The 15,475-nt window shown below is 43.8% G+C and overlaps 1 protein-coding gene across 8 annotated transcripts in view; it reads left to right on the top strand.

Moving 5' to 3' along the window:
* Nucleotides 1-2,714: 2,714 nt before the first annotated feature.
* The window catches only part of B4GALT6 (beta-1,4-galactosyltransferase 6), a 117,481-nt gene continuing 104,720 nt past the window's right edge, over nt 2,715-15,475 (top strand). For 7 of the 8 annotated variants that reach the window (XR_014074824.1, XR_014074823.1, XR_014074822.1 and 4 more), the window contains exon 1: nt 2,715-5,212. Coding sequence is in view for 5 of the 8 variants with exons in the window: in XM_081562646.1 (XP_081418772.1) it covers nt 5,098-5,212 (115 nt within the window). In the remaining 3 variants the exon portion in view is untranslated. The remainder of the gene's footprint in view (nt 5,213-15,475) is intronic. The other variant, XM_081562649.1, reaches the window with a different exon arrangement.

A 15,475-nucleotide genomic window follows, 5' to 3' on the forward strand; every position in this document is an offset into this window, starting at 1 on the left:
AAACTGAGAAGAAGAATGGATGGAGCAAACACGATCAATTCATTTTCTTATTCTGACTTAACAACTGATGACAGGCAAGAACTGAACAATTGCGCCCTAACTTCATGCACCATCCTGCTGTGCTCAGAGGCTCAGTCGTGTCTGACTCTTTGAGACCCCATGGACTATAGCCCCCAGACTGCTCTGTCCATGGGATTCTCTTGGCAAGAATACTAGAGTGGGTTCCAATCCAATGAATATAGTTCCTGAAGCAGATGTCTGAGACAAAATTGGTAGAGAAAGTTTGAAAAAAATGGATTGCATATATTCATTTCTAGAAAAATTGAAAATATACACCAAATCAAACATTTTCCCAGATAGGCAAAGAAATATGTGTGAAAATGAGAGCTGGTGTAGTTTGTGGAAAGGGCACTGAATGAAGCTATTAACATTCTGGCTCTCTCCTCAGTTCTGTTACTACTGATCACCATGTGACCCAAGGCCAGATACTGTACCTCATTGAGCTTTAGTTCTCCCATGCCCAAATGACATATTAATAATACTTGCCATGCCTACCCCAAAGGGATGTTATGAAAATGATAGGAAAGTGATTTGAATACTTGAAAATGCTACATGGCATTCTTATGATGAGGAAGAATGATCTTGGATTCAGGATGAAAAGATTAAGGCAATGTAAGATGAGTATGGAATTTGGGTCAACTGCTGAATTAGGGATTGTTGCCACTATAGTGGTTTTCTCTTTCAAAATTAAGTATAATATAATAATAAAATTATATATACAACTTTTAAAATTTGGCTTTAAGGAGATTATGTTTGATCTCAGATGTAACATAACTTAAAGATAGGGACTAATATTTTTTTTTCTCAGCAGAACTCTGACTATATTTATAATGGAAATCAGTGGGAAAATGGGCTTTATTTAAGGGAAGTTTCTTTAATAATATGTTGGACTATGTACTCCATTTTATAAATCAAGCCAATATCTAACTCATACAATCTACATTCCAGTTATGTAAGTAAAAAAATTCATCTAAGCACAATTTATCAACCTAACAATTTTCTTGAACTGAATCTCAGATGCTGAGACCATGTACTTAAACATATAAAATTACTATATTTAATCAGTGATTGTAATATGGAGGTGTGAACCCTAAGTAATCATAGAAGTGAGATTCTATGTGCTCTTTCATTCTTTTTTTCCCTGGAAAAAAACTTACTGATTTTTATTTAACCAAGGTTATGAGTAAGGCCAAAACACTTAATGGATATTATTTATCCTAGCACAAACCAAATGAAATATCATCCATCTCATTAAACAAGTACATTTTTCCTTTTTGCATGGTAATTACAATCTCAGTAATACAGTTTTGATTAATATAAATAGAAAACCATTAGTTGTAACTTAATTAAGTTGGTTCTCAGCTCAGTAGCTCAGCTCGTAAAGAATGTGCCTGCAACGCAGGAGACCCTGGTTCAATTTCTTGGTCAGGAAGATCTGCTGGAGAAGGGATAGACTACCCACTCCAATATTCTTGGGGTTCTCTGGTGGCTCAGCTGGTAAAGAAGCTGTCTGCAATGCAGGAGACCTGGGTTCAATCCCTGGGTTGGGAAGATCTCCTGGAGAAGGGAACAGCTACCCACTCCAGTATTCTGGCCTGGAGAATTCCAAGGACCATATAGTCCATGGGGTTGCAAAGAGTCAGACACGTCTGAGCGACTTTCACTTCATTTCAGCTCAAAACAGCTAACATGAAATTTACTGGATCTTGCTACTATGTCTTACCACCTTAAGTTTAAGGTCTCTTTGGTATCATAAAATGAAACTGAGTAGGTCACCCTTCTGCTGTGGGCCTTACCGGGCTCCTGAGAAAGGATCAGGTGATGATCTGGGCTGAAAAGATTTGCTTCTGAGTATTTCATTGCTCTTTGCTTTATAAATAAGCTGAGACCTTGAGGCATACTTCAGACTATTAGAGACTGAGACGTCAAGGCTGACTCAGTAGGAGTTTTTAAACAGGAATAGACCAGCACAACTTGTTACTGTTGGCACAGAGTGATCTAAAGGAAAGATTAAAAAAAATTTTTTTAAACAAATATTCAAATAGTGCTTACTAGGTACCAGGTTCTCCCAAGCTTTCTAAAGCACTGACTCACTCAATTTAATCCTCACGATGATCCTAACAGGTACTATGGTTATTTTCTTTAGCTGATGAGAAAGGGGAGGCACAGGAAGTTTTAAGTAACCTTTGAGGTCACTTGACCAGAATGACTGAGATTCAACCCCAGGCTGCTTGGCAAGAGGCATGGTTACCTCTCTGTGTGGCTGGTGACCAACGGTGCTAAAAAGCACACCGACTAAACTGGTTTTTTAGTACTTGCTCAAATCCAGAGAAGAACTAATCAGTTCTAACAAGTACTGTGGTGAACCTGGGAGAGAGAGCAATGGCAGCTAAGTCTATGCCAGCCAAGCCCATCTATACAGAAACTTCAGAGTTCTTAAAATAAGATTAATCATTAATTTCTAAGAGGTTAATCTTCTCATTCAGTTTTATAGTAAACTTTCCTTTCAAAAACCCAATCTTCCCTGAGAATTATCCATTGCCAAGCCAGCGATGATATTAGTGGTATTAAGCACTGTAAACAATAGTTGACCTGGTGAAAATAAACACAGATCAAAGTCAGCAGGCTGAGAGAGGGAAACAAGACAATTTTGCTTTCTCACCATTCATGGATTTCTTTCTCACTTGTATAGGTTTTGTTTTTTTTTTACAAGAGATTTTTATCTCTTATTTTATATATTGCTCCATTTTGTATTTCAGATGTTACAAAATGTTACAAAACTGTTACAAAAGTGTCATTTACTTTTACATTAAATATCAAATTAGCCAGAGAAGTTGAGTAACTTGTAAGTACTCCAAAAAGCAAAATGAAGATGAATTTGCTGATTCTATCCAGTCGATCCTCTAAAGAGATGTGAGGAAACCCCTTAGGTGCCAGAACTCATGTTTAGCTTTTTGCAGAGTTATCAGGTTTAATCCCATCCCCTGCAAGCTGGTATCACACCCACCATTTGAAGACTGAGAAGAGAGGCTTGGAGAGGGTAATGGCTTGGCATAAGTTTCACAGTTAATAAAAGGCCTTGGCAGAATTATAAACTCAGGTGTTTCAGGCTCCACAGAGCATAGTGCTATATCAGAGTCGATGGAAGGCATGGGTCTCTTGCTAAGAAGGTACTAAATCTGCTGGCAATCAAGTGGTAATTCAATACCACTGCATCTAGAAATACTGAGCAAGTAATGGCAGCAGGGGGCATCCAGCCACCTCCTACGTGATTAGTTGCAAAAGAAACACCCACAAACACACGTTGGAAAAATGTGATATAGCTAAGGACCAACTGGTAGGAAAAAGTAGCTTTTGAACATAGGGTAGACCACGACCTTGGAGGTGCAGTAAAGCAATTTGCCCATTGAAGCTGGCTAGTGTTGCAGCATTTAAGGGCCTATTGGTTGCACAGAAGTCTTTTCTGTGCCGCCTGCACGGATACAGCTAAAGCAGGGCTATCCAGGGCTCACCTTCAGATCAGAAGGCAAGTTATATTATGAGAGATATACGTAGATAGGTATCACATCCCGACCGTAATGTTTCTATAGCTAATGCGGGATGGGAGGTTTCATTAATCCAGGACCAGAAAACACCTTGTTTCCGGAGAGTATATTTCGGGAGGAACGCACACCACCGAAGCCTCCTCCTTGAGATACAGGCACAGCATCGTTCGCTATCGAGCCCCAAAGTGGAACGTATCCGAGGCTCAAGAGCGGTCCCTCAGTCCCCGGGAGCGCGGCGAGCGACGGGGTCCGCGCGCGCGGGCGGGGGCCGCGGTGACGCAGGACGCGGTCGGGGCGCGGGTCCTCGCGCGGGGAGCGGGGTGGCGGCGCGGGCCAATCAGGAGGCGCAGTGTTTCGGGCGAGGGGAGGGGAACGGTGGGCGGGGGCCGCCAGGTTTCCTCACGGCCGGCGCAGCGCCGCCTGCAGTTCCGAGCGAGCGCGCGGAGCCCCCGGGGGTCTCCGGACCCGTCGCCGGGCCCGTGTTCCTCCGCGGCTCCCCCCACCCTCTGGAGTTCGCCTCTTCAGCGACCCGGACGCGGCTCCGACGGCTCCCGGCCGCCCCCTCTTCGGGCTCCTCGGCCCTGTCCGCAGCGCAGGTCGCCCCGCGGCTCTCCGCCTGGTGTCTGCGGGCCGTGCGGGGGCGGCGCCGGCGGGGGCGCTTCACCCCGGGCCGGCGGCGGTAATGCTGCTGCGGTTGCCGCCCTTGCGGCCGGGCGGACAGCGGGCGGAGGCAGGAGCCGGAGCCGGAGCGCGCTCGCCGCTGGCCGGGACGCCGCCCTCGCCTGCGCTCGGCTCCCGCGGCCGCCGGGGGACGCCGGGGCCCCGCGCGGCATGAGGAGGAGGCTGTGCGCCGGCGAGCGCCCAGCTCCTCGGCCCCCAGGGCCCCTGCGGGCCCCCGCGCCTAGCGCGCGCCGGCTGCGGCCCCGGCGCCCACGCTAGCCCCGCGCAGGCACGAGACGCCGCGGCCCCGAGGAGGAGGAGGAGGAGGCGGCGGCGCAGGCCTGCCTGGAGCGGGCGGCCCGGACCCCGCGCGCGGGGGCTTCGCGACCTGGACGCCGGCGGGCGCGGGCAGCCGGAGCCGCGGGGGAGCCGCGCGTGCTGCAGTCGGCCGTCCTCTCCGCAGGGGCGCCGCGGCGCGCAGCCGGCGCCTCTCCCCACCTGCAGCCCCTCCTCCCGCCGCCACCGGGCGCGTCGAACGCCGCTCCTCGCCCTTCCACGGCCTCCTCGGGTCCTTTAGTCCCCAGACCCGGGCCCCGCGTCCCCTCTTCCGCCCCCCCCTCCCCGCATCCTCCAGGCCTCCCATTCATTCCGGCCGCTCCCTCCTCTCTCTTCCTTCCCGCTTCCCCAGAGCCTCCCCGCGCGGCCCCGCTGCAGTCTCGGGGTTGTTTTTTTTTTTTTTTTTTTTAGCACATTCATGGAAGTTTAGGGCCTGGACGGTGTCCCCAAGTCCGGCCTGGGAGCGCAGCCCGAGCTGCCGGCCGGGAAGAGGAAGATGTCTGTGCTCAAGCGGATGATGCGTGTCTCCAATCGCTCGCTCCTCGCCTTCATCTTCTTCTTCTCCCTGTCCTCGTCTTGCCTCTACTTCATCTATGTGGCTCCGGGCATCGGTAAGCACCGAGGCACACCCTCCCTTCCCACGGTAGCGGTGAAGGAAGTGTAGCATGTTACTTAAGGTATTGGGAAGCTGTCTGTACCGGGGCCCGGCAGAAAGCATTTTATTTCAAATGAGATGTGTCACATAGCCCGCTTCGGGGCATGGTTTTGGCACGTGAGTTTTGTTAATGAACGTTTAACTAACTTAAAAGACTGCGTTAAATGGATAGAGCAGAATGAGGTATGATGGACCTCATTTTGATGGACCTGAGATACCCCTGGACGCTTTCTTGAGTATTCCTGATACTATTAGCCATTTAATGTTAAGTTTTTAAGCTTAAACTTAGTGCTTAATTGTAATTTTATTCAAATATCCTCAGCTGTGTTAACTGGTTGTAAAAAAGACGATGGAGAAACCCACAGTAAGGAATGTGATTGAGTTCAAGAATGTACTAGTGTAGTGTTCCAGGTCACTTTTTTAGAATGGGGTCAATGAACATTTGTGCCTCACTTCAGGAATTTTTAAGCGATGAGTTGTCTATTAAAAACAATGCTCCATTATTTCGTCTGCTTGGGTTTGTTTTTCAAGGGTAGGTAACCTCTGCTACCTGTCAGGATGAATTCTGAAATAAAATAATAACTAAAAGAACAATCATGCAAAATAGCTTAAAATGTTAACTATTTAGTTTTTTGTTCGTTTGTTTCTGGTCCAAAACACACTTTTGTATAATCTGCTTGAATTAGCCTCTTCATTAAATATCCTAGTTTCTCAGCATCTTTGATTGAAAAGGTACCAGTGTGGCATTCTCATGATGGAAAAACTGGAACTTCATAGGGATATTAGGAAGTTGTTTTTACAGAACTTCTCTGAGTTTTTTCTGGTTATTACGTATTTAAATGTTAAATTAGTAACATTGTGCATCTCCTATCATTTCTTTTTAGACACTAGTAATATTTTGAGGCCATACCATTTCTCCCCTGAGTGAGCTAAAAATGTATGGCCTCTTAGAGTGAAAACACCTGCAGGATTTTAAGGTGGAATTATTACCAGGACATTGTCTCACACGGTAATAGATTATTGTAATGAATTGTAGGGGGAAAGGAAGAAACAGACCATCCCCAGACCTCATCAGGACTGTTGAATTTCCTAAAAATCACTGTGACAATTCTTGATAAAATTTTCAGGTTCAAGTAAGATGTACAGGCTCAGAATGATACTTGAGAAGGCATAAATTGTTGAAATCTTGATAACCCAAAATAGAAGTTTGAGGTTAAAAGTTTGAAAAAAAAAAGTGAATATTTTAACATAGTATTTTCTTTTAAGGCAGTTTTTCTTTTGTTTAGGCTACATCAGACACCTCCTGAAGCCTGTAGTAGAAAACGACAGTGGTAGCTCAATGGATTCCAGAATTGTTAGCCAAAATACTCAGTAGGCTTTTTCTTAAGATCCTCTGCCATTTTGGAAATCTTACTAATTAACTACTCATTCTACAGCAGTTTTTTTACTTGTAGCTCTTTAAAGATTGGACATCATTGGGGGATGTTAGTTTTATCTGATATTTCAACTTTGAGAGATTTTTGGAGAAAAAAGTGGGTTTTTTTGGTACTGAGCTAACAGTTTTATTACTTTCTTGGTATTTTGAGTAACATATTACAATAATGTTACTCAAAAAGCTAACCAAAGGAACTCAGAAGTCCATTTTTCACTTCATAATCAGCCAGTTTTTGTTATTGTATTAATATATTGTGTGTATATTCTTAAAGTTCTGTTGGTATGAAATACTGAGACATTTTCCTTATTTGCATACTTAATGTTTACCGTAGAACAGCCACTGATATGTCATAAAAATTTTGGCAGTTGTCTTCTAGGCAACTAGATTGACATGATTTAAATTATTCTTGTGGGTCTTCTAATTTATACTTAAAAAGATTGATTGAAACCAGTAAAAAGAATGAAAACCAAAACTTAGTGTTAAGGATTTGTTAAACTGAATCTGTTTCTCAAACCATTATTACTTAGCAGCAAAAAAAAAAAAAAAAAGCCCTGCTTATCTTTTAATTATTGAGAAGCAGTTTTCCAAAATTCAAACTTTTGTTTGGAAACTTGGATTTTGTCATTGGTAACACATACTGTCAGTTTTTCTGACAGAGTGTCAAGCTCATTTTGCTTACTTTTTGGGAAAATGTAGGTCAGATACAGAAATCTAAATAACCATAGTTTTTTTTTTTTTTTTTTTTTTTTTTTATAAATTTATTTATTTTACTTGGGGGCTAATTACTTTACAATATTGTAATAGTTTTTGCCATACATTGACAAGAATCAGCCATGGGTTTACATGTGTTCCCCTTCCCGAACCCCCCACCCACCTCCCTCCCCCTCCCATCCCTCTGGATCATCCCACTGCCCCGGCCCCGAGCCCTTGTCACATGCATCGAACATGGAATGGTGCTCTGTTTCACATATGACAATACACATGTCTCAATGCCATTCTCCCAGAACGTCCCACCCTCACCTTCTCCCTCAGAGTCCATAAAATTGTTCCATGCATCTGTGTCTCTCATTCTGTCCCGCATATAGGGTTATCGTTACCATCTTTCAGATTCCATATATATGCATTAGTATACTGTATTGTTGTTTTTCTTTCTGGCTTACTTCACTCTGTATAATGGGCTCCAGTTTCATCCATCTCAGTAGAACCGGTTCAAATGTATTTTTTTTAATGGCTGAGTAATATTCCATTGTGTATATGTACCACAGCTTCCTTATCCATTCATCTGCTGATGGACATCTAGGTTGCTTCCATGTCCTGGCTATTGTAAACAGTGCTGCGATGAACATTGGGGTACACGCGTCTCTTTCAATTCTGGTTTCCTCGGTGTATATGCCCAGCAGTGGGATTGCTGGGTCATATGGCAGTTCTATTCCCAGTTTTTTAAGGAATCTCCACACTGTTCTCCATAGTGGCTGTACTAGTTTGCATTCCCACCAACAGTGTAAGAGGGTTCCCTTTTCTCCACACCCTCTCCAGCATTTATTGCTTGTAGACTTTTGGATAGCAGCCATTCTGACTGGTGTGAAATGATACCTCATTGTGGTTTTGATTTGCATTTCTCTAATAATGAGTGATGTTGAGCATCTTTTCATGTGTTTGTTAGCCATCTGTATGTCTTCTTTGGAGAAATGTCTGTTTAGTTCTTTGGCCCATTTTTTGATTGGGTCATTTATTTTTCGGGAATTCAGCTGCAGAAGTTGCTTGTATATTTTTGAGATTAATTGTTTGTCTGTTGCTTCATTTGCTATTATTTTCTCCCATTCTGAAGGCTGTCTTTTCACCTTGTTTATAGTTTCCTTTGTTGTGCAAAAGCTTTTAATTTTAATTAGGTCCCATTTGTTTATTTTTGCTTTTATTTCCAATATTCTGGGAGGTGGGTCATGGAGGATCCTGCTGTGATTTATGTCGGAGAGTGTTTTGCCTATGTTTTCCTCTAGGAGTTTTATTGTTTCTGGTCTTACGTTTAGATCTTTAATCCATTTTGAGTTTATTTTTGTGTACGGTGTTAGGAAGTGTTCTAGTTTCATTCTTTTACAAGTGGTTGACCAGTTTTCCCAGCACCACTTGTTAAAGAGGTTGTCTTTTCTCCATTGTATATTCTTGCCTCCTTTGTCGAAGATAAGGTGTCCATATGTGCGTGGGTTTATCTCTGGGCTTTCTATTTTGTTCCATTGATCTATATTTCTATCTTTGTGCCAGTACCATACTGTCTTGATGACTGTGGCTTTGTAGTAGAGTCTGAAGTCAGGCAGGTTGATTCCTCCAGTTCCATTCTTCTTCCTCAAGATTGCTTTGGCTATTCGAGGTTTCTTATATTTCCATACAAATTGTGAGATGATTTGTTCTAGTTCTGTGAAAAATACCATTGGTAGCTTGATAGGGATTGCATTGAATCTGTAGATTGCTTTGGGTAGAATACTCATTTTCACTATATTAATTCTTCCAATCCATGAACACGGTATATTTCTCCATCTGTTTGTGTCCTCTTTGATTTCTTTCATCAGTGTTTTATAGTTTTCTATATATAAGTCTTTTGTTTCTTTAGGTAGATATATTCCTAAGTATTTTATTCTTTTTGATGCAATGGTGAATGGTATTGTTTCCTTAATTTCTCTTTCTGTTTTCTCATTATTGGAGTATAGGAATGCAAGGGATTTCTGTGTGTTAATTTTATATCCTGCAACTTTACTATATTCATTGATCAACTCTAGTAATTTTCTAGTAGAGTCTTTAGGGTTTTCTATGTAGAGGATCATGTCATCTGCAAACAGTGAGAGTTTTACTTCTTCTTTTCCTATCTGTATTCCTTTTATTTCTTTTTCAGCTCTGATTGCTGTGGCCAAAACTTCCAAAACTATGTTGAATAGTAGTGGTGAAAGTGGGCATCCTTGCCTTGTTCCTGACTTTAGGGGAAATGCTTTCAATTTTTCACCATTGAGGATAATGTTTGCTGTGGGTTTGTCATATATAGCTTTTATTATGTTGAGATATGTTCCTTCTATTCCTGCTTTCTGGAGGGTTTTAATCATAAATGGATGCTGAATTTTGTCAAAGGCTTTTTCTGCATCTATTGAGATAACCATATGGTAAATAACCATAGTTTTGCAGTTGTACCTTTTTAAAAAAAAAACAGTAATGTCACATTAAATTTTTTTTTTAATTTATTTTTGGCTGTTTTGGATCTTCGTTGCTCTTCCGACTTTTCTCTAGTTGAGGCGAGTGGAGGCTCCTCTTCATTGTAATGTGTGAGCTTCTCATTGCGGTGGCTCCTCTTGTTTCGGAACATGGGCTCTAAGGCGTGTGGGTTTCGGTAGCTGCGATTCCTGGGCTCTAGAATGCAGGCTCAGTAGTTGTGACCCATGGGCTTAGTTGTTCCAAGACATGTGGGATCTTACTGAACGAGGGATCAAACCCATGTCTCCTGCGTTGACAAGTGGATTCTTTACCACTGAGCCATCAGGGAATCTCTTCAGTTGTACCTTGAAGTAAAAATGATGTTCCATGAGAAAAATGTGGCTAGTTCAGCTCCCAGTGCAATGATCTATTACACGGTTTGATTTTCAAGATAACCATGGTCCTTTGGTATGCTGCTGAAATGCCTTATGCATGCTTCCCATTTCATCACAGATTTTCTTTGTTTTTAATTAATTTTTATTAGTGTATAGTTGATTTACAATGTTGTGTTAGTTTCTGCTGTACAGCAAAGTGCATCAGTTACACATACACATATATCCACTCTTTTAGATTCTTTTCCCATACAGGTCCTTACAGAGTATTGAGTCGAGTTCCCTGTGCTTCACAGTAGGTCCTTGTTAGCTATCTAGTTGATGTTGGGTTGGCCAAAAAATTTGTTTGGGAAAACCTGAAGGCACTTTTTGGCCAACCCAACATACAGTCGTGTGTATCAATCCCAATCTCCCAATTTATCCCTCCCCCTTCCCTCTTGATAACCATAAGTTTGATTTCCTACTTCTGCATCACAGATATCTTATTAATGAGACATACCCTAAACTAAGTAGTTTCTTATAGCTAGTTTACATTAGATGTCCATAGACTCTTTTGGAAATAATTCATATTTTAGCCTGGGTTAACATCTTGGAGCAGTTTTCTTATGACTAAAATACATGTTGTATAAGAGAGCATTTTTTTTAATTGATCTCAAATGTTTCGAATCTCTTTTGTTAAAAAAATCGGTATGAGCCCTATCCAGATCAACCTGTTTAGTAGCCATCAGTTGTATTTTCCTGACTTTTCTGCCCAGAGACCTATTTTTGTTGTGTGCCTTCCCCCAGACAGTCCAGTCATTTTAGTGACTCTTGTTAGTCTCCATCCCTCGTGTTCCTCCCTCCCTCTCTAGTACCACATAGTAGTGCATGTGTACTTACCTGCTCAGTCGTGTCCGACCCTCTGCGACTCTGTGGACTGTAGCCCACCAGGCTGTTCTGTCCATAGGATTTCCCAGTCAAGAGTACTGGAGTGGGTTGTCATTTCCTTCTCCAGGGGATCTTTCTGATCCAGGGATCAAACCCATGTTGCTGCGTTGGCAGCAGATTCTTGACCTCTGAGCCACCTGGGAAGCCCCTTCTTCCTTTGTGATTGCAAAATGATGAGCAGAGTTTCCCTCTAAGGTCTTGCCTTGGTTAAATTGAAACTGGAATTCCATTTAGCATGGAATTGTTTCTAATATAACATCGCATTGTCATTTTCCTGCCGTCATATCAGAGGAGTAGGTGAAGTGACTTAGATTCATTCACCTAACATGAATAGAGCACCTTGGATAGGCTAGGCTTTGTCTGAGGAAGACAGATGACTAAGACAGGCCTCCTTCCCTCATGTGATGGGGTGAGCACCATGCAAGGGCTCCAGCCAGTCCTCGGAAAGCATGCAGTGGAGCGTGCGGGCTGGTGAAGGATTTCCTGAGGAGGTGACGGATGGGGTTTATCTGGACTGAGCAGAGGGATTCTAGTCAGAGGGAACAGCTGGAACAAAGGTAGGTTCCAGAAAGTAGGAGTATTTCCGTCTGGTACCACTTAGGGCACGGGGTGGTAGATGGGCCAGACTGGAAAATACTCATGGGTCTCCCCTGCCCAGCCTAGTATTCTGGCTCTTTAGGTCCCTAAACTTCCTGGCTGAGAGTGACTGGCCTCGGTTCACATAGCTTTATGAAAGCAGTCTGTGATTAAGAAAGAAGTTGATGTGCCTTGACTCAGTGGGGCAGTATTGTGGGGAAGATCACACAGCTGCCCTGGGAGTGGGGATTTTGCTGTCCACTTGACTCACCGGCCATCCTGACCTTTGCTTGACCTGCTGATGGGCTCTTTTTTTCTTTGAGCAGAGGAAGAATCTGGTTGGATCACTTTGGTGTGAATTCCTGTGAGCTCTTTAAGGAATTACCGGGCTCTGTGCCTCACTTTTTGGGTCTCAAGTGGGTGGATGCCTGGCTGGGACAGGTGGAGTTGCTGATGGGTGGGCCGGGCATGGAGGGTGTGTTGTGGGAGGGTGTGGCTTAGTAGGGCCTTGCTCAGAGCCTCCCTGACATTTCTGGCTGGTTTCTGTAACTTTGCTCAGAGAGTAGCTTGTTTGTTGCCCTGTAGCTTTCTCATCACAGCCTTTCACCCTCCTGGGGGTGAGCCTAATTGTGGGTTTTTTTTTTTTTTTTTGAGGTGTTACACTTTGCTTTGTATTTCAGAGTTCCTCTTAGTTATTCTCCCCACCAAGTTCACTGGTCACTGTGACTCCTTTTGAGGGTTCTTTTGGTTGGGCTACGTGTTGGGCATTTCTTTTTTGTGGTCTTCTCTTACCAGTCAGGCTTCACAGACTTATGTTTCTGTCCTGTGAGTAGCAGGAGACATCAGATGTTCTGAAAATGGGAATGCTGGAATCCTTTGTTTTAGAGCAGTTCTTCTAGCCTGGAGTACAGGTTATACAGAACAGAGGTACCAGGTGGGAAGTTATTTCAGTGGCTCAGGCGATAGAAGGACTTGAGACAATGTGGACAATGGAATTGAAGGAAAGGGAGATGTTTAAGACAGTGTATTTAAGAATACAAATTCTGGCCTAGACACTTGTATTCTAGTGGGGCAAAGGGGCTGTAGAAAGGCAGGTGCCTTGAGGAGGCCATTTTGCTTTTAGAGAAATTGAGTTGGGATGCTTTTAGGATAGCGAGGAAGAACTTGTCAGCAGATGGGCAGATGGAAAAAAGGGCTTAGAGCCCATGACAGAGGTCTAACAGGAGAGAGATGTCATCAGCATATAGGTGAATGATATGTACCTGTTTTCCCCCTACACACTTGAGTTAATAAGACTAACTCATGCATGTGACTCACTAAGTTAGTTACTCGTAAATATGGAATGATAGGTGTCAAATGGGAGTATGATGGAGGTCCAAGTGTAGTTTGAGGGCTTCTTTGGTGGCTCTGCAGTAAAGGATCTGCCTGCAATGCAGGAGACGCAGGTCATCTGGAGGAGGAAGTGACAACCACTCTAGTATTCTTGCCTGGAAAGTTACATGGATAGAGGAGCCTGGCAGGCTACAGTCCACGGGGTCTTGAAAGAGTTGGACACAACTGAGTGACTAAACAAGTGTAATTTGAAGGATTTCCCATGAGGCTCTGTTACCTTTTTCACTCCCCAGCCCCAAAAGGGGGCAGTGTGATCGACACCGTGGAAAAGTTCAGATGGCCACCCAAGGAGAGCTTGTGGAGGCTGAAGACAGGGCAGCCACAGATGAAATCCATCAGCCTAGGGCGAGAGAAGAAACAGAAACAGGAAAATGAAGGGAGGGAGGTACCATGAAAGTGAAGAGAGTTGGAGGCCTTTGCAAAAATGAATCTGGCAGTAAGTAAAAATGATGATCAGCAAGACAAGCATTGCAGTGGGCTGTAGTTGAGTAGAGTCAAGTCTGGAAGGAGAATCATGGATTTGGTAAGTAGGAACTCTGTGATGGCCACCAGGGGACCTGTTTTTGTGATGTTAGAGGGGATCAGTAAGACTGCCTGAGGCTGGATAGTATTAATAAATCAAGTCAGATGAAAGTGGCTGATTTCTGGAAAAGTAGGATCAAAGGGATCTTAGAAGATGGGAAGACCTGAGCTTATGTGGATGTTCAGGGAGTGAGGACATGCTTTGAAGAAGGGAACAGATTATGACGTGATCTTATTCAGTCGCTCTGTTCTGTGCGACTCTTTGCGACCCCATGGACTGCAGCACACCAGGCTTTCCTGTCTTTCAGTATCTCCCGGAGTTTGCTCAAAATAATGTCCAGTAAGTTGGTGATATCATCTAATCCTCTCATCCTCTGTCATCGCCTTCTCCTGCCTTCAGTCTTTCCCAGCCTCAGAGTCTTTTTTCAGTGAGTTGGCTCTTTGCATCAGGTGGCTGAAATATTGGAGCTTCAGCATCAGCATCAGTCCTTGCAGTGAATATTCAGCGTTGATTTCCTTTAGGATTGACTGATTTGATCTCCTTGCTGTCCAAGGGACTCTCAAGTGTCTTCTCCAGCACCACAGTTTGAAAGCATCAATTTACTCTTCCATACATATTTGTCTGGTTTTGCATTGAACAGGATCCACATGGTCCCTGTTTTCATAGAGCTGAAGCATGCATGCTAAGTCGCTTCAGTCATGTCTGACTCTTTGCGACCCCGTGGACTGTGGCCCGCCAGGCTCCTCTGTCCATGGGATTCTCCAGGCAAGAGTACTGGAGTGGGTTGCCATGCCTTTCTCCAGGGGATCTTCCTGACCCAAAAATCGAACCCGAGTCTCTTATGTCTCCTGTGTTGGCAGGCAGTTTCTTTACCATTAGTGCCATCTGGAAAGCCCCTCATTATTCTAGGAGATCGTGCGAGTTTGCTGTGGAGGCACTGGTTGGGTGGATGAGTAGGGCACTAAACTTGTCTAGGCATCAGGGAGAACCTAAGGCCAGAAGCTTAGGTTAGGTAATTAAAGACCTGGGGAAAAGTGTTTCAGGTGTTTCAGGTAGAAATAAAACAGTTGAAGGTTAAGAAGTGGGAGAGAAATGGAAAGTTAAAAAATAACCAAAAAAGTAGAGGCTAAGGCATAAAAATTGGAGCAGAGTGTGGGCCAAAGCCAGAGACGTAAATACAGACACCTGTAAGCTCGATTTGAGAACTTGGGCTTTAGCCTGAGAACAATGTCAAACCATTGAGTTTAGATTTTAAGTACGAGAGTGACATGATTAGGTTTGCATTTTATAGGAATACTTAGGCTATATTGGTGTGGATGGATTAAGGCAGCAATTCTGAATGAGGGAGACCAGGTAGAGGGAGTAGGGTCAAGTGTATAAGGGGATTACTTTTAAGAGGTGGGAGAGTAGATAAAGATGCTCTTGATAGCAAAAATTGGATGCATATGAAGAGGGAGGTCGAGGACATTCATATCTGATAAGGTGGGTGTCTAAGCTCTTTACAGGGGCTCTGTTCTTGTGAACAAATCTTGGTATAGAGCAACGCGTTTGCTCGACTAGCTTCAGAGATTTGGTTTCTGCCTTGGCACATACTGGAGGCTTAGTGAAGAGCTGTCGAGTGACTGAGTCTTTCCAATTAATCACTTCTCTTGGTGTGGCTGCTCTAGTTCCTTCTCTCCCCAGCCCACCCATCAATATCCTGGTATTGGATGTTAGACCCCTGGGAGAATATGGAGGGGCTGGCAGGAGATGAGGAACAGTGAAGATGCCAGGGTCTGTCCGTGTGTTAGTTGTCTATTT

This window comes from Giraffa tippelskirchi, chromosome 14 (genome assembly GCF_054371585.1).
Source record: "Giraffa tippelskirchi isolate mGirTip1 chromosome 14, T2T-mGirTip1v1.2.pri, whole genome shotgun sequence".
NCBI classification, from domain to species: Eukaryota; Metazoa; Chordata; class Mammalia; order Artiodactyla; family Giraffidae; genus Giraffa; species Giraffa tippelskirchi.